At 44.2% G+C, this 22,939-nt stretch overlaps 1 protein-coding gene across 1 annotated transcript in view; it reads right to left on the minus strand.

Annotated features, from left to right (window-relative positions):
* Positions 1–22,498, minus strand: part of LOC147011937 (voltage-dependent calcium channel gamma-2 subunit-like) — a 71,306-nt gene extending 48,808 nt beyond the window's left edge. The window contains exon 1 of the mRNA XM_085857683.1: positions 22,017–22,498. Coding sequence (XP_085713809.1) covers positions 22,017–22,230 — 214 coding nt within the window. The 5' untranslated portion in view covers positions 22,231–22,498. The remainder of the gene's footprint in view (positions 1–22,016) is intronic.
* Positions 22,499–22,939: the final 441 nt, after the last annotated feature.

Below are 22,939 nucleotides of genomic sequence, written 5' to 3' on the forward strand. Positions count from 1 at the left end.
AAGTAAATACAATCGGGTCACAACCTGATCGCCCGCGGACCCAACAGCGCATGCGCGCTGTACTTGTTCGGCACTGCCTGTTACATTCGAGATTTCGATCGAACCCTTTGATTTCAACTTAAATTTTCTGTTTTTTTGGCTATGGAACAACTGTAATTTTTTTTTCGGGAATACTTTCCTTTATTTATGAAGTATCGTGTAATGTAATGACCTTTCTGATCTCAGCAGTTTTAATCGAAATATACGGCATTTTTAAACACCTTGTAGCTGGACGACAAATGTCGCCTACCGTCCCTGAGTGCAAAATTAAGCGGGCGACAGATGCCGCCTACCGTCCCCAATGGGTTAAGTAACATGAGCATTTGTAGTTTCGATTGCATCTGTTTTGTGAAATTAGGTTTTTATCATTGTGTAAACTTACATTATCTATGGAAGTCGAAAAACAAAACCTTGGCTATACATGTTCTCTATATTTATATATTCAACATAAACAGTGAAGTCATGTAAAGTTACCATCAAGTTAGATGTTTGTTGGCTTGTTGAAATAACAATGGGCCAGTAAACGTCTGTCCAATAACATGTGGTGATTGCCAGATAAAGGCAGCCTGTACCCTCAATGTCGCCCTCTACAACACGTGTTCACTTACAGATACCCAGTTGCGCCACATTTCAGAACTTGGAAAAGGAAGTCCATTATGAAAAATATAGCCCGGGTAGTAATGTCCAGACCTATGTTTTTGTTGAAAACCTAGAAACGTATGCCCTAAATACAATTAGCCATGAGTGATTTTACGCAATATGTGAAATTGCAAGCCAATCACGGCAGCTATTTTAAATAGGGGGCATACCAAATTGCAATAAATAAGTGTGTGTATTTTGAATTGTTATCTAACATGAAACTCTATTCCTCTTGTATAACCTTAGGTCCTTACTGCATATTTTTTCCATACAAAAAATCTTGAGACAGTTAAAGCTCATATTTTAAATAAAATATCACATTTGGCAACCATTTTGAAAAACAAAATGGCTGCCATTCATTTATGTACCACTGGCAAATCCAAGTGCGCCTCTTTACAACACATTAAGCATCAAAACAGGATAGAAACCACCCAAGTAAGCTTTGTATGATGTTTGAAAGTTCCGTTAACCCTGTCAGTACCATTGGCAGACTTGTATACATTAACTCTATGGCAGTTGTGAAAGTCAGTCACAAAAGGGCTAAGGTAAAAAAAATAAATTGAAATCCAAGATGGCCACCATCTGCAACACTTCCAATTTTGCCAACATGGATTTTCTTACTCCTTGGGACCTAATTAGTCTACCTAGGTAGGTGGCATGTTCCAATCATTTAAAACCCACGGGTCTTTAAATCACAACATAGTCCCCCTGACTAACTCCCCAACGCCCTCCCCAAAGCATCACGTATTGTGTGCACGGCCCTTACCATGTGTTTCAGTGGGTCATTCTTGTTCATGACCCTCACACAACGCTGTTCCTATCGTGCTCATGTCCACAACCACCAGCTATATTTATAACGTGTCCCATGAAATTGAGCGGGTCAGCTGTATCTGGTCCGTAACAATTGATAAATCTGGCTGTGGTGGGTCGAGGAGGTTGGTCATGGTGGAACGATTGGGATTTATTGCACAGCCGGTAAATATAACCTGTTGGCAAAAGGCCAGTTCCTCCTGCACGATCAATAAGCAATAAAACGTGAAACACGTAAATCGTTTGTGCCCGGTTCGTCGGAACCCTAGTCATTTATAACATGTCACAATGATGCCATTGATGGGCCAAGTCGAGGCTCCTGGATTGTTGTGCCATTTCGAGTGCACTCCAATCGTTGGGATCACAATCACAGAGTGTCGGGTTTAACACCTTTTGATACCGCTGGACCCCGAGAGAAGACTGCGGGTTGCTTTCGTCGGAATAAAGACGTTGAACGGTTGTTTTGGGAAAGTCACAGCAATGTTAACCATATCTGTGGTTCTTTTTGTTCACAAATGGACGAATCACTCAGGGACGGGCAAATGTAATTAAAAAGGTGTACATGGCAATGAGGGCAGGAACACATTCTTGAAGTAGAATACACTACTGGGGGGGGGGGGGGTTCTAATTGCCTCTCCAATGGTAACCAGGACATATATTTTGCACCATGGCCTACCCTTTGGTAAAACGTCGAGGAAGGTCCACCCAAGAATACTAGCAAGCATGACAGTTGGACGATGGTGCACTCATTGATGAAATGGCCAACGTGTGACTATAATCGCAAATTCCGTTATTTTTATCCCATTTTGTTCCATGTGGGTTGGGCAATCAGCTATAAATCTCAAAGCCCTTTACAAAGAAGAAACGGTAAGAAAAGTAAGAACTTTTTTGAAAAGCAAATGCATAATGGTGCAGATAATAATAATAAATAAAAAAATGAAGAAAACAAATAGAGTTGCTCAAATAAATAACATCCTCCAGTGCGTGACATTGCCAGGGCACTTTCAGCACCCGGCGCTACCACTGGGCAGGACATGGAGATGGAATTGGGAAGGAGGAGGAGGAGGAGGAGGAGGAGGATATTGGGACCATACTGTGCAGAGCGTTGGTGCTGCTTAAGCAGTCTCCTTGGCTATTGGGCACAATCCTGGGCAGGTCACCAATCCGACATGGTATACCAGCATGCTGGCACTCATTTTGCCGACCTTAGAGGGATGATAGGCCGAGTTAACCCCACCTGGTATTAATTCAACAGCTAAGCAGGATTTGAACTCAGGACCCAAGGATCCAAAGCCCACCACCCAAACCACTAAGCTAACACCAGGCATATTGGGAAGGAGTGGTGTACAATAATTGATTAACTGTGTAATTCAAATAAATAATTGTAAAATACTTAATTTCTTAATCAATTCACTAATAGCATACCAAAACCACCACTGTTTCATCCGAATCTGTAACTTTTTGAAAATTAAGTAATTAATCGAAAGATGAATAATTAATTGATTAATCAATAAATCAAAAAATACCCTTTATAGCCAAATCAATTGGTCACTGTCATGTCCAAATATCAGCTTCTTTGCTCAAAAGATGCCCAAGATATTGCCCAGATGAGAAAGAAAATAAATAAGTAATTAATAAATCGATAATAATTAAGTAATGACAAGTAATTAATGAATCAAAAAAATAAAAAATATATTGTTTTTGCAAAAGTTCATCTTCACTTTCGTTACCAAATTTCAACTTCCCAGCTCAAAGGATGGCTGATATATTCCCTGGACAAACAAGAAAATAATTAATTGATTAATCAATAAATCAAAAATACCCTTTATAACCAAATCACTTGGTCACTGTTGTGTTGGGTGGTCGCTTGACTACTGTTATGCTCAGGTTTTCTGTCTGTCTGTCTGTATGTAATGGACAGCTCTGGAGGCCAGAGGAGTCAACCGATTTTGATGAAACTTGACTGGTAGGTTCATACCAGGATCTAGTTGTATGCTTTTACGCACCGTTGCTATGGACGCCACCGTTGCCCAGCAACGGGAGTTTGAAATTTTTGAGAAAAAAAAATCCAAAAAATATATATATTTTTTTTTTCGAAAATCAAAAATCAGCTTCCGCGCTTTTATGCGCACTATAATCAACCTCTTTGTCAAAAAATTTCACCACCATCCATCAAAAACCGTATGACTAGTATGCAATTATATAGCGACCACACGTCGCCTACCGGCTTGTCCAAATATTAGCTTCCTAGCTCAAAATGTGCCAGAGATATTGCCCAGATGAGAAATAAAACAAATAAGTAATTAATAAATAGATATTAATTAAGTAATTCATCAATTAATTGATTAATCAAAAAATAAAAAAATACAGTTTTTGCCAAAGCACATCTCCAATTTTGTCCCCAAATTCCAGCCTCCAAGCTCTAAGGATAACTGCGATACTGCCCGGCCAAACAAGAAAGAAAGAAAACAAACAAACGGAGTAAAAACTGAGCACTCCCTTCCTTTTACGCCCGGCGATGACGTCATGCATCGCCTGGATATGGAATTGAGAAGGAGCGGTGGACAAAAATAACTTTTTAAAAGATATCAAAAGGGTAAGAGCATGAGGGATGAAAGCAAAATCGAACTATTAAAAAAGTGGTTATCCTTAAAATGAAAAACAAACAAGGACATTAAAAAAAAAGAGTTCATAGAACACCTTACCCCGCAAGTCTTGAGAAACAAGGACACGGGCGGGGTCGGCGAGCAACAAATTTGATTGGTTGCCATGATATAAATGCCATAATATTTTGTCCAAGTACTGCTAAACGGAAGGGTTTTGAAAATGCCAAAAAGGTGATTTGTGTTCTACAGTGTTCAAGTATATAATTCAATTGAAATGACATAACGATTGTAAAGGTTGTAGATAGAAAACACTTTTTCTTTCAGAAGTTTACCACCATTGATGCAACCTCTTATACACCACCTTATCTAACACGTCACATTAGTTATTCATGCCTGTTGTTTGTGTCCTTCATGACATCGCTAAAAACAGTACATTTCCTGTTTGGAATGATTTTTCAATTCTGTTTGACTGCCAGGCACAGCAGACAGAGTCGCACCCATGTCCGAAGGAAGCGGTGCAGCTTGGCATTTCCTTTTCATAATGCTCGGCAGCTAGCACTACCCCTTCTGTCAATTCTCTGTCTGTACCACTTACAAAATTTTTTATGATGGACGGACGGATGGACATACCAAATATTTAAGTGGCTACACCGCTTTAAAAAAAAAAAAAATCTCCCTCTTCTCTGCACATGTGTGATCGGGACAAATTCAGAGCCAAAGTATTGCTAAACTACAGGTTAGTTTTCTGATTCATGTTCAAAATATAACATTCAATTGAAATGAAGTTGTCCCTTGATCATAAACTGATATCTGTAGACAGACGGACAGACAGAGAGACAAAGTGAACCAATTGCTTAACCCCACTTTTCATTTGGGGCATGTGGGGTAAAAAAAAAAAAAACGAAACTTGGAAAGTCAGAAGGAATGTGGGTGGGTGAAAAAGAAGAGGGAAAAGGAAAGGGGGGAAGGGAAGGGGGCAATGAGGAGTGGGAAATAGCAGAAGGACAAAAAAAAGAGGAAGATGGAAGAGGAGGAAGTGGGAGAAGGAAAGAAAATGAATGGGGGAAGTGGGAGGGAAAAGTGACTCTGTGGTGTAGTATGGTTGGAGTGTCCGTGCTGAGTCTGGGAGGTCTGTGGTACAAACTCCGGCCGAGTCATAACAAGGACTCTTTAAAATGGTGCGTGCTGCTTCCTTGCTTGAAGCTCAGCATTTAAAAGAATACAGCACGGACAAACGATGATGCAAAAACATTATCAAACCAACCAGTATAACCCCTACCCAGAAACTGCTTGGAAACACCAACTTCATGGTCGGTTTGTCGGCGACTAAACCGTCTACCCCACCAGGTTTTCTGGTGAGGATGGTGTATGGATATGGACACCCAGCAGGATTAAAAACAAAACCTGTCGAAGGGTGGAGGAGCTCGTTGTGAGCTAACAGCTATCTCTTTCTCGTGCCCAACTGTGTCTGTGGACGTCCTCCTGCAGTTGGGTTACTTTTTCTTCGGAGGTTGGTGGCAGGATTTGCACTCCGGCTACCGTAAAACCCTTCATTCTGCAAAAACACAAATGACAAGAAAACGGAAAACCCACTCGGTGGGAGTACCTTCTGTGTTGCTGCCCTTCGCAGGGCAGCTCACCGAATGATGGGATTGGGGGCAAAGCCTTCTGGACCCCCATTCCTTGATGACAGGAGGAAAAGCATGAGGTAAAATTCCTGGTTTAGGTTGCGGTGGTGTGTGGCATAGTGGTGCTGAGGTGTCTTTCACCAGACAGCGGTCTCCTTGGTTGAACCTGAGGCGGTCCCTTCGGGTGGGTGCCTGGAATGTCCTATCCCTAAGAGAGGATGATCAGCTGTCTCTGTTATCTGGTGCCTCTGTTATCTGCTATCTGATGATCTGGTGCCTCTGTTATCAGCTGAGCTCAAGCATTTGAACATCAGGATTGCAGCTCTCTCTGTGGTTGAGACCGGATTGTGGTGAGATAATGGTGGGTGGTTACACCTACTTTTGGTTTGGTCGCTCTGATGGTTACCATACCCAAGGAGTTTCTGTAGCTGTGTCCAGTAATCTGATTCCAATGATAATTGAGGTAACACCGGTCAACGAGCATATTATGAGATGAAGGATTCGTAACTCCTTGGGTGTCGTTTCTGGTCTCTGTATATCTCCGACTGAGGCGAGTGATCTCATCGTGAATGGCACATTCTACGCCACGCTCGAGTCTGTGGTTGATCAGTGCCCCAGATAAGATACTCTTCTAGTCTGGGGGATTCCAATGCATAGACTGGAACTGATATGGATGGTTATGAGACATGTCTTTGTCCCCATGGATCTGGAACTGCGAACACGAATGGCACCAAGTTCTTTGACTTTGCAAGAAGTAATGAACTTAGGGTGGCCGGTTCATGTTTTCAGCACCCACAGGCTCATCGCTGGACTTGGTATTCCAATGCTGGTAGTATGGCAAACGAGATTGCCCATGTCCTCATTGAAGGTCGCTGGAGGATACTCCTGAACTGCAGGGTTGACCGGAGTGCTGTTCCTCAATACTGACCACAGGCTTGTTGTAGCAACTCTGAAGTTGCACCTTAAATCAGGGAGAATGGTACAATCCCAGCCTAGGCTGAATGTTGGCAAGCTCAAGGATCAGAGGGTAGCTGTGGAGTTTGTGAACAGGCTGAGTGAGGACTTGGAGGGTCTGGGAGCTTTGGGGGATCCTGAAGAGTTGTGGAGTACATGTATGTGCGCTGAGGGTGGACAAGGAAGATTTTGTGTGAGGAATCTGTGAGTGGTAGAGCATCACCTGTGGTCAAGTGATTCTCGTCCTGCTTACAGGGGAATTGGCGTATTGCGTTCCTCCAATCCCATCCCTCGGTGTACAGCAGTTAGAGTGAAGGGTGGTGGGCTCTTGACGGAGGAGTCCGAAGTGAAGGCCCGCTGGGCCAGTTACTTTGAGCGGCTGCACCAGGCTGATCCACCAGCTGTTGAGTTGGATGTCAAGGGTGTTACTATCCCTATTGCTGACCCTCTAATCAACTGTAATGCATCTTCGTTTGTGGAAACACAGGCTGTGGTGAACCGGTTGAAATGGGGTAAAGCTCCTGGGATCTGTGGCATCCATGCTGAACCTCTCAAGGCTGGTGGAAATACTGTATTCATGACGTTGCATGCAGTTCTGTGCTCTACCTGGAACACAGGGATCATCCCAACTGACTGGAAGAGGGGCCTTGTTGTCCATCTCTGAAAAGGGAAGGGTGATTACCAGGACTGCAACAACAACCGAGGGGTGACACTGCTCTCAGTGCCGGGCAAGATCTTTGCTCGGATAATTCTTGATGAGGTTTGCCAACCATCTGCTTGAGCACCAGTGCCCAGAGCAGTCAGGCTTTACACCAAAGAGGTCAACGATTGACCGTATCCTTGCACTTCGGGTCCTCACCGAACGCAGACGAGAGTTTCGGCAGGGGCTATTGGAGCCCATGTTGATCTCTGCAAAGCTTCCATTCAGTGAATTGGGATGCCCTCTGGAGGATTCTTGGTCTTCGTGGGGTGCCACCAAAACTGATCCATCTGATGTCTGAACTATACTCTGGTACTGAGAGTGCTGTGAGATGTGGTGATACCATCTCTGACTTATTACCTCCACCACCGAAGGTGGAGCTTATGTTTTCACCACTTTCTGTCTGTTTGTTTGTTTGTCTGTTTGTGTACAGGATTCTCAAAAGGTGGTGGACGGATCCGGATGAAATTTTGTGGACAGGTCCGGTGTGTGATGAAGACGAACTGATTAGATTTTGCTGAAGATCCAGATCTGGATCCGGCTACTAGAATTTTTAAGTGATTCTTCACTATTGAGAGATGGGGCCGGAAACGACATACAACATGATGTCTCAAAAAAGTTGTGGACAGGTTTGGGGTGTGAAAAGTACGAGCTGATTTGATTTTGGTGAAGATCTGGATCCGGATCTGACTACTAGAATTTTTTACATGATTTTTCACCATTGAGAGATATGGCTCCAAAACGATATGTAGCACGATATTTCAAAAACGTATTGGGCCAGATATGTTCTCGTGGATCAGGCATTACAGGTCGGAGATATGCACATGGATATAAAGCATAGCATGGATATATTTGAGGCCCGACGAGGAGGAGTGATGTAAGCGACATTTTTTTAATGATATGATGATAGGCTCGGATGATAGGGGAAGGGTTAAAATAGTGCTATATGGCATTGACTACAAAATGGCCCTTGCATCACTCCTCCTCGCGGCGCCTCATATATAGCATGGAAAGTGGATATATAGCACGGAGGTCAGAGGAAAGTGGATGCAGTGACGCGCTGCTCCGGTGCATGCTCCCATATCTGACTTGACCTGAGCACCAACGCTCTGTCAAAAGTATGGTACAGTCCTTCGGAATCAAAAAAATATTGGAGGAAGGACATTTTCAAAAAGCTTTATATTTTTGATGAAGTGGATTGTGCTTTCATGCCCTGGTGCATCAAAGTTCAATCAATGTATCAAAATGGAAAGATGCTAACTTAATGTGATAACTCAAATTGGCTCTGTTGTACTTGGAATCATGAACTCCACCTCTTAGAGCTTTTACAGTGTTGTGTGTGTGTGTGTGTGTGTGTGTGTGTGTGTGTGTGGGTGTGTGTGTGCGTGTGTGTGTGAGAGTGAGTGTGTGTGTGTGTGTGTTTGTGTGTGTGTGTGTGTGTGTGTGTGTGTGTGTGTGTGTGTGTGTGTGTGTGTGTGTGTGTGTGTGTCATGTAGTTCACCATCTATTGGATGGGACATTAAGCTAGGTGCATAGGTAATCAGACAGCTTTTCATTTGAGTGATCAGAACGAGTTCTTTATTTGACAAGTCTACAGCTGCAGTAATTACCCCACGTGCTTTGTGCAAAGCAGGGTTAAGCAATTTGTTCACTTTGGTCTGTCTGTCTGACAGACGTCTATGTTTGAGGAACGACTCAATATCAATTGACTTTTATATTTTTAACATGTTACAACATGAATTGAAACACAAACCTGCAGTTTAGCAAAACTTTGTCTGAATTTGGAAAACTGTATGGCGTCTCGGCTCGAGTTTGCATGCGCACAGAAGAGTGAGGTCACTGATTTAGTCTGTCTGCCTGTCTGGCAGTCAAACAAAATTTAAAATCATTTCAAGCAGGAAATTTAATGTTTTTGGGACGTCATAAAGGACACAAACAACAGGCATGAACTAATTTGAGGTGTTAAATAATGTGGTGTAAAAGAAATGCATGAATGGTGGGAAACTTTGGAGGAAAAAAAAAAGTTTTTTTTTTTCAGCATTTAAAACTTTGATTTCATTTCAATCGAGTCATTTACTTGAAGACTGTAAAACACAAATCACTTTATTTACACATATAGTCGAGATTTCAAGATTTTGTCGAGATTTTGTCTGAATGTTGACCAATCAAATTTTCCACTCACATTCTCAGGGCAGGGGAATATCGAAATTCTGACAAAATGGTGGCTCTTGCTCGGAAACACAAAACAAGAGTTGAAAGACCCTTGCCATTTCCTTTATCGCAAGACTGTGTAGGGTTAGGTGTTCCAGGAGCTGTATAGTTTTTTTTCATATAAATAGTACAAAAGTTGTAAATAAACATATTCTTTACATTCTGATGGGTTGCAAGACACCGAGCTTAATGTCCCATCCAACAGATGGTGAACTACATGACATACACACACACACACACACACACACACACACACACACACACACACACACACACACACACACACACACACACACACACACACACACACACACACAACACTGTAAAAGCTAGAAGAGGTGGAGTTCATGATTCCACGTACAACAGCGGTAATTTGAGTTATCACGTTAAGTTAGCATCTTTCCATTTTGATACATTGATTGAACTTATATTAAACCATTTTCTTCAATGGACTGCAAGTGAGATTGCAATTCTGTCTGATTTGGGTTCAATTCCCAACCTGACGTAATTAATGCAATACAGTATAGTATAACAGTCATTTTGCATGCTTTTACAAGATTATGATGAACAAGGCATGCTTCACTGGACAGACAAAACGTTGCTGTGAAGAATAATTTCAGTCTCTCCGATCCTCTTCCCTTGACTCTTCCAAAGGGCTGGAGTCCAAACAAGCTTTGTTCGCCCAGCCGGATGTCTCATCTCACTTTCCTCTGCCACGTCAATGGGCTGTGTATCACCTCACCAGAGCGACGCAAAGATGCGGCACTAATAAAATGATTTTCTTTTTTTTGGATAAAATACAGAGAAGCTTCTGTATTTTGATGGTTATCCAACTGCAACACTTAACACTGTACACCATCTGCAAACATTAAATGTTTACGACGTCCTATCACTCACTGTACGATGTCCGTAAATGACAAAATAACAACACTGTCTGTAAATAACAAAAACCTACAGACACCTTTCAAATTAAACCACCATAAACCTAGAAACACTACAGCCCAATGTACCTCCAGGTTGACAGAATGGTACACTATTTTCACTGCAATGTTGTTCAACTCTGGGTTGACAATGGTAATTTTTTTTCTTTGCAACTCTGTTTAACTCGGGGTTGACCTAATTTTTAAGGTCATGACCCAATTATAGACATTTAAACATTTTTCATCATAACTCGACTAAATTTTGGCCAATCGCAATGAAATCGCCCTCACCAGATAGCCTAGAGTAAGCTGCATTTATGCTTACTTTACATCATAGCCCTCCGAATTAAAGGTCAAAGTCAAATGGCGGTCTGAAAAAGCGCAGTCATGGTCAGATGGCGGTCTGGGAAAAAAAAATGCGCTTTTTGTCATCGTTCAATTCTGCCAATTCAGTATCTCAAAGACCGCTTAGCCTTCCAAGATGTTCTTGCAACATAATAGCGTACCCCGCACTGATGTTGTGCACCTGATATTTTATTCATGTGCTTGATCTACATTTTTCAGATTGTGACATAATTAACAAAAAACACCTTTTTGATCATATCTTTAATAATTTTCCTCCTATTTTCATGATGTTGAGTTAATGGATAGCTTTTATTGGAACACATTTTCTTAATTTACACTATATCCCTAAATGTTGAAGTTCAAGGTCTGAAAAAATATAGTCATCATTGGATCGCAGGCCAAGGGGAAGTCATGGGCGATCGCCAAAGGTAAACTGGGGGAGGCTTACCCTTAGCGATCACTTTGCGAATTGCGATCACAGATATCTATTCTCTTTTCCTCTCCCCATGGTTCTGACCCAATCTCCATTTTATTTTCCTCTGTCTCCGTTTTATTTTCAATTCATCTCCACTGCTTTTAAAAATTTCCCTCTGTCCTTCTTCTGACCTCTCTGTGTTCTCTTTTAATTTGTCTATTCTCCCTTTACTCTCTGCCATTTCTGACACGACTCCCCAGGTACCTGTCATCCATTCCAAATCGAAACTTAGCCCTTCCCCCATTCTGGCTTGGCCGGCTGCTGCTGCATGGCCTTTAATTCAACCAGGTCAGCTACCAATTTGACTTGGTCAGCCATTCTTTCCTTTAGATCGGCTGGGCTAGCCTTCATTCTGATCACCAGTTTGGCCTAGCCAGCCAGGGGTGAAAAATCAGTGGCCTTTAATTCGGCCTCATGTACTGAGACATGGCCGCCAAATGTTGGCCGATGTCCAGGGTCGGCGGTGTCACTGGTCTGCTGCTGCTTGGCCTTGTGCTATTTGGTGACTCTGGTCTACCGGGTGTGGGAGGCAAATCCACAACACCCTGTACTGCAACCTCTGTCTCCATCTGCATTTCTATATCTTTCCTGGGAACATGGTGGTGTCAGTCCAGTGATGCTCCTCCTTAACCCTGGGTATGGAGGTTACTCTCCATATAATAGTGCTCTATTAAAACAAAAAATATATTATTTTTTATTTGATTGAATTAAAAATAGAATTTCTTTTCAATTTGGATTTGAGGGGGATCCGTCATTCCCCCTTAGGTCTGTATCACACTCCTGAACAAGAGTGTTACATTCATGGGTCTTCAACAACCGATCGTGCTGACAGGTAGGTAAGGTAATTTGCACACCTGATTTGTCAGTTCTGGATCGTGCTGCCACTCTCCATTTCCACCCATTAATTTGGGGTGAAAAATCGGTGGTCATACACCATGTGACCACAGCAAACCCATCTGACGAAAATGGCCGAGCAAACTGTTAGAGGTGACTTGCTTTTAATAGTGCATTCCCTAATTAGCCTGACTCATGGGCTTGTTCCAATTTCCTACGCGTTATTGAATTCCGTTCTGATTACCACAAAACAATTTCTCAAGAAAACAGGAATTCATTTAATAAACAATAACTAGGGGCGGGAAAGAAAAAAAACAGAGGAACATGACCGTAAACGTAGTGAAACCGGACGGCATCAAATTAACCCACATGCCACTGGAACTTCAACGGAACTTAATTACGAAACTTATCGCATTCATTCAGGGAGAACATCATTATGACTCATTGGGAGATTGATTGGACAGAGAAACTTGAGGTGTGAGCCTTGCTATGCACGTGATCTTGGTGTCAATCAGGCCAACCACACCACCCCAAACTAAGCCACACCATGGTGTGAGGGTGACTTGATTGTTCAGCTACGTTTTCCGGCTTTGGCAACATGCACCTCTAAGACACGCACCCGGATCAACTAACACAACAGAGATCTCAGACCATGAACGGTCCCTGGAGAGTGCACACGCAGCTCGGCACCAAAGAGCTTACAAACTCGAACTTGAGCGCAAACGCCAAAAACTTAAACAACTACTTCAATGACACTTTTTTCTTTTTTTTTTCAGATGCAAACTCAACTTTCATGGAAGAGTTACAACATGTAATAGATCAGCACGCAATATAATAGTAGAAAAAGTGGAGGAAACATCAACGACAGGGTTAAAAGAGTAACTAGAGGAGAACTTGGACAAATAAGGGATGTGTAGAGGATGCATGTGGTGGACAAGATGAAGATAGAAGCAAACTCTCAGGATGGAAAAAAAACTGGAAATTTAGAAAGGGGATGGGAGTAGCAAAGATCATGGTTTTGGATGGGTAGGGCAAGGGGGGGGGAGAGTGATCTGGATGAAAGCTGGTTCCACAAGTGGGAAATAAGAGGAACTAACAAGTGGAAGCGTACAGCGATTCTTGATTTTGGGAGTTTTACCAGAAGGGTGGTTGATGGTGGACCATATGTGCCCTGCAGAAGCCTGGGGGCGGTGGGGGTAACAAAGCACAAAAAGAGCAGAGGACGCAAGAACAGATAGGAGGCAGTCAAAGACAGAGAGACCACCGACTTGTCTGCGATGGGAAAGTGATAGGCCCATAGACTTGGCTTAATTGCGGGAGATTCCAATGTTCTTGAAGGCCTTGATTTCCAAGATGTCAGCTAAGCAATGTATGAGGCTGGAGCGCCAGCCCAAAGTGAATGACAATACTCCACAAGCTGTGGATGTGAGGTGAGGAAAACGTATGATAAAGAGGCTGCACTGTAATCACCAATACAAGAGGTGAGGTAACACAAAGTGAAGAAAGTGTGTGATAAAGACACCGCACTGTAATCACCAATATTGCAAACACTACTGTGAGAGGTGAGGAGACACGAGTTGAGGAAAGCGTGCGATAAAGACGCAGCACTGTAATCACCAATATTGACATCACCTTAGTGCCATGACCAATCGATGACTGATGGGGAAAATGGGCACAACTGATTTGTCAGTTCTGCAAACAATCGACAAGTGAATATTTCTGACAAAGCCACAGTCACACAAGGTATATTTATTATAGTAGATAAAGGGATTCAGATGATTCGGAACATGGGAGGTGCGAGGATTCTGGTGAGTAAGCATTTCAGGGTGTATTAGTAAAGCACTCGGTAGAGTGCATACCTCTGCCAGGCTGAACAGTGTACGTTTTGTATCCCACTGTTCAGCCAGATCTGGATCTGGACGTCAACCAAAAATCCAATCGGCTTGTTCTTGTCACCTCACCAACACATCCACCATGTTTTGTCATAATCCATTCATATATTTTTGAGATATCGTGCTCTATATTGTGTTTTGGCCCTATCTCTCAATGGTGAAGAATCACTTTAAAAACTAGATGTTATTCGTAGAATATTTACCCCCCACGCAGTCTTGGTGCTGCTCAGGGGTGCCGCATTGCAAAGCAGGCAGAAAGCTTATTTGGAGGGGGGTGGGGAGTAGTGGGGGTGGAGAGGTGAAGCGGAGGGAAGAGTGGTATTACACTGCCCAGCCACGTGATTGTGTTGAAGCATAGGGAAATAAAATTGAGGACCATTCCCAAATTTAGGGATGGCACCAGCATGCTGAGCATTGGGTGGAATTGGTTGTTGGGATCACAATAGATTGGGGGGGAGTTAACGGTGAAATGAAATGGTTTTGCAAGGACCAGGATACGTTAGGAATACTTGCCATTCACACCATGCAGTGTTTGCGGCCGCTAAAAAGAAGAGGAGTGGTGCAATTGGCTTTTCTGAGGAGCCATTGAGTCCCAAATAGTTAGTGAAGAAGTCTGAATCCCCATTGAGCCACTCTGCTGGTGAGCTCAGTGTAGCTACTTCACTCCAACCTTTAAGTCACAGCAGGTACCTGTGCTTCTTCTTGGAGGGAATGAGATTGGACATTTTTAAATTCGGAAGATAGACTTAGTGGGATTAGTGGACTGGGACTAAAAAGCCTGGTGTTGGCTTAATGGTTAAAATAGTTGGCTTAAGCTCTTAGGGTCTTGAGTTTGAGCCCCTTCGTTGCGTTGAAATAACACCAGGCGGGTTTACTCAGCCTGTCATCCTTCTGAGGTCAGCAAAATGAGTACCAGCTTACTGGAGATGGGGGGGGGGGGGGGAATTGCATCAGCGGCACAGCTGTGCATCCAGAAAATGATGCAACCAGCAGCCACAGGCTGCATACAAAACAACAACTAGGATTAAAGATAGTTAGAATTAACATTAGTCAGGGCAAAGCTGGCCGTCCTGCCTGCTGTCACCTGAAGAGCTATTACCTGCAAGGAAAGCTGCCTGCTTCTCACCGACGCGTCTAACAGCCGGTCTTTATGGTCATCAGTGCTGCATAGACCACTAATCAATATACTGGACGCTTAACCCTGTGGATGTGCACTGGAGTCTTTGCGGATCATCTCATCTTTTTTTTTTTTTAGAAACCATCTTGTACGCAGATAGCAACATCGATGCCATTTCGGTTGCCAGTAACTTCCTGAAAATGCCGAAAGAGTGTGCCGAGATGATCTCAGTTCTACCGCGGCTGGCTGGACAGCAACAAGCGTCCAAAGAGGCCCGGGGTCCAAAAAGACCCCAATGCACTAATCTCAGGGTATTTTCATGTTTCAACCTTTTATCCTCTTTGTTACCTATACGATGCTATCAGAGTCTTGAGGGGATATGCATGCAACATATTAATCCAACAGTTGTTTCCTCAGATTGTAAGTTGGCTGGTGCTTACAAGAGGGATTATGAGAGGCTTCGGCAGATGCTTGATGATTGCTCATCTCATCGTGAAGTGGAAAACAATGGTGAGGGTGAACCTGATCATCTTCAATTTGATGAGCACATCTCAGACTCAGACCCCAGTGGAAATCGGGAAAGTGAGGATTCTGATGAAGAACCACCACCACAACAGACCCCGCAGAAGTGGACCAGACATGATGGCTGGCTCGGCAATGCCAAGGCGACGTGGTGGGAGAAAGAAGATCCTAGTTTGAGAGCGCGCACCCATGCACATTATGTGTTCTCAAGGACCAAAATGGCTGAAAGGTACAGCCCTAAATGCACAAACACCTCTGGAATTTTGGCCTCTCTTTATCAGGGCAGAAATATTAGATATATTAGTGACAGACACAAACATCGACATCAGTGATGAAAGAATGAAATATTCTAAGGAGGCCAGGGAAAAGGCACAGATATTGTTGAAATGAAAGCTTTTCTCGGGCTGGTTTTGTTGGCAGGTGTTTTTCACAGAATGAAATCTGGAGGATCTTTGGAAGACAGGTGGGACAGGTGTGGAAGTTTCAGAGCAACAATGTCATTGCAGCGTCTCAGATTTCTCCTTGTTTGCCTCAGATGTGATGACAAAACGACTCACCCTGAACACAGATTCGTTAATAAACTCGCCCCTATTACAGATCTATACGGAGAAAAGTGTATTATTTAGGTTAAAAAGCAAAATCAGTTATCAATTTGGGATTTTTTTCATTAACCCTTTCCTTTACACTATCAATACTGTACATGAAAATGGGATAAATATCCTACATGTTTATAGATATACATGATGATGTTATAGATGATGTTTATAGATGTTCCTACATGTACACAAGAATGTTTATTTGCATGTACACATAGATAAACAAGAATAAGAGCAATCAGAGATTGCAGACCCTCGCCAGGACTTATTTTGTGTGGTGTATTTTGTGTGACATTTGTGTACTGGTGTGTTACGTAATTAACAAGAGACATAATTAGAACCTCGACTTTATAACTGCTGGCAGTGATGACCGGGTACCAAGACGCCCCGCTTTGATCGAACACCTGACCCTGACCCATGATGTATATTTTAATTTTTATTCATTATTCAATGGAATTGAGAATGGGATTAAAATTAATTCAATTCAAATCAAATGGAAGACCAAATAGGTACAGTCCTGCATTGGAGTCATCACAAGGAACCCAAACAAGAAAAAATCAAAGATGAAGTCATCAGGAGGAACCTGGATATAATTCGCATTTCAGCTGGACTCCTCTCGCCTCAAACCTATCCAGGCACAGCCAAGTTAGCCTGATTGAAAAAAAAAAATCAAAGAAAAAAAAAGAAAAGAACCCACATCAACAAATTAAATAATTCTGGCTGCCAGACCATGTGTTTGATCAAGTTGAAATTTAAAAATTGTATTCCCCATCACGACTAGATCATAAATGTGAAGTTTCACGTCTATTGATTAAGCAGTTCCAGAGAAAACATTATTTAATATTTTTCTTCAATCCAATATGGCTGCCAAACCATATGGCTGATCAATTATTCCTTAACAAACTTGTACATACATGGCTTTGGGAACATTTGTGTGAAGTTTCTCCTCGATTTGTCCTGCCATTCTGGAGAAGACTTTTATAGGAGGAGGAGGAGGAGGAGGAGATTGGGACCATACGCTGTGCAGAGCGTTGGTGCTGCTTCAGCAGTCTCCTTGGCTATTGGGCACAATCTTGGACGGGTCGCCACTCCGACACAGTATACCAGCAAGCTGGCACTCATTTTGCCGACCTTGGAAGGATGACAGGTCGAGTTAACCCCACCTGGTATTAATTAAACAGCTGAGCAGGATTTGAACTGAGGACCCAATGATCCAAAGCCCACCACCCTAACCATTAAGCCAACACCAGGCATATAAAATCACACTTATTCCCCATGAGGAATACTTGGCATGTGCCATGTTTCAATTTTTTCCTTCGTGCAGTTTCAGAGATACAGCGGTCCAAAGTTTTTCCAACATGCCTGTCACACCACGTGATCTATGACGTCATCATAAGCATTAAAACATTCTCTATGAGTCGTCGCACCTATAGTGAAAATTTTTCTCAATCTGAAAAGCAGTTGTGGAGAAAAACATAAAAGTTCTGTGCGGACACACAGACAGACAGACACGCGGACAAACAAACAAACAGACCCAAACACAATTGCTCTCCTTCGGCGAGGGTAATTAACAATTAAATGTAAAAATATAATAAAAACAAGGACAAATGTGTCCAAGAGCCGCGTCATAAAGGTTTTGTCTTCACCAGAAGAAAGAACAAGAACAAGAAGAACAACAACGTGGAGCTCTCTTCGAGCCAGCGTTCGAAACGTGACGCGGCTAAAAAATGTAACAAGAAACATTGTACATGAAGAAATTCGATAAATCACATTGTGAACACTGGATATATTGACGTCCTAACGAACCCTCACTTTCGAAACTTCGCGCAGAATGCGGGTTTGGCTAGTTATTATTAACTAGCCGAAACCCCGTCACAGACGGATTCCGTTCATTCAACCACCCTCACCAGCTCACCCACACTCGAGGGACATGGACTGGACAGGGCGTGCTTGCCCCTCCTACTCATCCCCCGCCCCTGCCGCATTCCCCCCCCGCCTCCCACCCCCGCCTTCAATTTGCTTACCCCCCGCCAAAAAATTTAATTACCAAACCCCGCCACCGCCTCTTCACTCCCAGTCCCCGTCTCTTGATTCCCCGCCCCACTTGCCCCTGGGCCTCTGCCCCCTGTCCACCCCCTCACACTCAACCCCGCCTAATTCACCCCAGCCCCCGCCCACTCATCCCCCGCCGCATTTCCCCCCATCTCCCGCTTTCAATTTGCTTACCCCCGCCCAAAAATTTGCTGACCTTTCCCCCGCCTCTTCACTCCCTGCCCACGTCTCTTCATCCCCTGCCCCTGCCTCTTCACTCCTCGCCCCCATCTCTTCATCCCCCACCCCTGCCTCTTCACTCCCTGCCTCCGTCTCTTCACTCCCCGCCCCCGTTTCTTCACTCCCTGCCCCCGTTTCTTCATCCCTTGCCCCCCGCCTCTTCACTCCTTGCCCACATCTCTTCATCCCCTGCCCCCGCCTCTTCACTCCTCCCCCCCCCCTCTTCACTCCCCGCCTCCATCTCTTCACTCCCCGCCCCCGCCTCTTTACTCCTCGCCCCCGCCTCTTCACTCCTCGCCCCCGTCTCAACGAGAAGTGTTTATTCTACTTCAGAGTTAAAAGTTGACTATTGCCACGATGTGCGATGCACTCTTACAGGTACGAAGTTTCTTTCAGTCCAGGCCACAGTACCGAGAAAAACGTGACGCAACCGCCAGGAGGAGCACAAAATTGGTCCTTCAGTATTAATATATAGATAATTCAATAATATAAGTTGTCTGAAAGACTATTTGAAGGATCTTGTTTTGGATGAAAGATTCATTACACAAAGTCGAAACATCCGCATTTTTATCACAACAACTTGCGATATTTTGTCACGTGCCTTGATGGAGCCAATAGCGAGACCCGTCATGGAGGCTCCTCCTTCATGACGAGAAAATAGTGTATTTACGAAACTACAACACATTAAATGGAATAATCTTTAAATAGTAACGTGAACTTTTCGAAACTTTAAAGCAAATGTCAGAATATATTTAAAAGTTCATGATAGACGCTCTCAAAAAGAACCGTCTATGTGAGGAAGTGTACATGTGCTCAGTATTTAAGATCCGGATCCTATATGTATAACAAGAGCCGCGTCCCAAAGGTTTTGTCTTCACCAGAACCAGAACCAGAAGAAGAAGAAGAACAACCACAACAACAAGAAGAAGGCAGAGCTCTCTTCGAGCCAGCGTTCGTGACGCGGCTAATAATTTTTTTTCATTAATATTTATTTGGGCTCCAGCTGGACTGCAGTGCACCAATACAGAATGTTGTGTGCACCAACGCAGGGTTAAACACTTCTTGTGTTGAGTATGTGAGATAATAGACAATAGAGGAGGAGCTACCAGGAGGCGATGGACTGGCATGATGAACCTTCCAGAAAGAATGGAACGTTCCTCCTTGGAGGCACTCACTACCTTTTTTGTAAATAATTATTGTGAATTTCCGATCGCGATACAGATCGAGTACTGTGCATAGTAAGAGAACGGGTGGAAAAGATTCTTGACAACGACACGAGGGAAATGAACTTTTTGATGGAATGAATGTGGGTTAGACTAGGAGCGGAGTTGTGTGTTGGCGAATGGCCAACGTGACACTGTCCCTTCCACAGACTCAAGGATGAAGAGAAGGAGGAGAAAGAGGACGAGGATGCGAAGGAGGAGTTACAGATCTGTTCTTGTTGGGGATGGATTGGAATAGTTATTTCATAGGATGTGTTCGCGAAGTGTGTTGTAATTCCTGCAAATGATGGAGCCTGTCAAGCACATGTTTACAAAGATCTAGACCCCCACCCAAGTGGCTGTATCTATGTCCCACCTCCCCCCTCCCGACATTATTGAGCATTCCCGTCGTTTATTTGTCCTTTTATGGGATTTCTTAAGTGAACAAGAATGATCACAGGGTAACGTGAGGACATCAAACGGGCTGGTAAAAAAGCACATAAATCAACATCTTTCGGGCTATGTTAGCCAATGGACTCATGCCACGGATGGTTTGATGGGAGGTGTGGGACGTAATAAAAGAGCACACCCTGCACATGTTGTTGTCCATGGTGGTTCTTCTTCTCTCCCGGTGCCCTGGTTGGGTGGTTGGTTGATTGGCTGATTGGTTGGTTGGTTGCTCGCTGCTGTTCGGTGTTGGGAAGTTCTTGGTGGTTCGGGTTTGTGGCGCAAGTTGCGGTTTGTTGAGCAGCTGGTGCGCTGGGAACATAGTTGGGCAAAGTTCAGTGAGGACAAGCCCCACACCAGTCCACTGCACACGCGAAAGATTATCCATACCACTTGGCGAGCAGAGCAGAACAAGATTTTCTTCGTCTCGTCATCTCCTTTCTCTGTCCCGTGTTCCGCTAGTGAAATAATAAGGCATTCGTGTCAAGGCAGTCGTGGTTCCGGGATACATTGGTATATTTTATTGTTTGTACCTGTCAGTAATCACCACTGCGTAATGGGATTATTCTACATCTCCTTTTCTCCTTGTAATAAATCCCAGTTTTGATGAGAGCTTGTACCGCGATTGGGAGCGGGCAACAATACACTTTTGAAAGACGGGCAGCTCGGATCTGCTCTTCAGCACCTCAACTCGGAATCGTGACGAGCTTCGCTCGACTGTCCTGTCGGGATCCTGCTACGGTTCTTGTGTTCAGAGACGACAATTCGTGCCAAGTTAACCCGGCGGATTTGGAAATCTTTTCATCCCATAACCGCCAGACAACGTGATGGACGTTGAAGATGCACGGCCAGAACACCATTTTGCGTTACAAATACAGTATCAACTAGAAAGGCCCTCGGTAGAGTGCATACCTCCGCCATGTAATGCCTGATCCACAAGAACATATCGGGCCCAACAGATTTTTGAAATATCATGCTGTACAGGACTATATCATTTTTGGCCCTGTCTCTTAATGGTGAAGAATCACTTTATTAATTAAATAATTCTCGTATCCAGATCCGCATTCGGATTTTCACCAAAATTTAATTAATTTGTCCTTGTCACACACCCAACATGTCCACCAAGTTTCATCTGAATCCGTCCGCAACCTTTTGAGATATCATGCTATATATTAGTTGAGCCTGATCTCTCGATGGTGAAGAATCAATTAAATAATTTTCGGATCGTCACCAAAATTGAATCAATTCTTCCTTGTCGCACACCCAACATGTCCACCAGGTTTTGTCTGAATCCGTCCATGACTTTTTGAGATATCCTGCACACAAACCAACAAACAAAAAGGGGTGAAAACATAACCTCCTTCACCCTCGGTGGAGGAGGTAAATAATGTCACCCCATCAGATGAAAACTCATCGCATCACCACGTTTGTAGAAATAACACTCGTTTATAAAAACTACTTGCAAATGCAACCATACAAAGGATTTGAGAAGAAAATAAAAGTGTGTGTGTGTGTGTGTGTGTGTGTGCGTGCGTGCGTGCGTGCGTGCGTGCGTGCGTGCGTGCGTGCGTCCCTTCACTCCTGACCGATTAGTAACCTTTCTGGTATACACATATATTACTGAGTGTGCTAAATCAGGTGTACACATTTTGATTGCAGGTGCACACTACGAAACGAGTGCACCATGATTGGAGTGGAATGGTCCAGCAGACGTGAAAGACTGCCCCAGACACAAGGTGGTTTGACCGCAGTGTCCACACGAGCCAGTGCGGGTTCAGGGCGCACGCGCTCGCTCTGCACGCTCTCACCTTCCAGGCAGCACGTGCGCCAAAGCCCCGAGTGCGTCATCACCTCCTCGTTTTTCTTGATAGTCTCGTTGTCCCCTCCACCGCCCTTACTCCGGCACGTGCCGCGCGAGTACAGCCAGAAGTCCGTTCCCACTGCCACACTCATGAGCGCAAACGTGGCGAACGCCCCGCCCGTGGTGAGCAGAAGCTGAACGCCGCGCTCGCACACGCCCATCGCGCCCACCCGCTCTCCGCATCCCCGGCACACAGCCGCGAATCCCGATCGCACCCTTCCCCTCAGCTACACCCTCACCACCCGACCCAACCCCCCGTTTGAGTACCGGCTCCACGTTGCATGGAAGCGAGAGGAGATTGGAGCCGCGAATGGGGAGCACGACCGGCAAGATTCGACCCTGGGTGCGATCGCAGTGGAGCGAAGCCGAGTTGCGCGTGGAGCGCACGCTCTGGATGGACTCACGTTCCCGCGCCCACCGAATGCAAACTGCGTTTTCCCCGCGTCGGCGCACCCCAAACCCCCGCCCCTCTGCGCAGGCATCGGGGGGTTGGAGCCTCCTCTCCCCGTGTAGACTGCATGTGCATGGCGGGATCTCACGAGCATTCCGGACTCTTACCTACCGGCCTACCCCATCACTTTCTCCACTCATTTGCTCTCAAAGTTCTTCCTCATCGCAAGCCACCCAATACATACAGCCTCCTGTGAGATGGGCTAATTGTGGGAGCTTCGTTTGTGAAACGTTGAGATCCCCCATTGTACCTGTTCGCTTGTGTTCCTCCTGTGTGACCGTCTCACCATATTTAACAATCCTTGCTTTCACTTTCTTTCTGCTGCTCATGATATTCAAACCACGATGATAATGATTTTGGTGAGGCGAAAACAAGCTATATACACACATGTATACACACCACTGTGTAAAAGTGATTGA

Source organism: Eptatretus burgeri, chromosome 15 (assembly GCF_056783735.1).
Source record: "Eptatretus burgeri isolate ZD-2024b chromosome 15, Ebu_testis_v1, whole genome shotgun sequence".
NCBI lineage: Eukaryota > Metazoa > Chordata > Myxini > Myxiniformes > Myxinidae > Eptatretus > Eptatretus burgeri.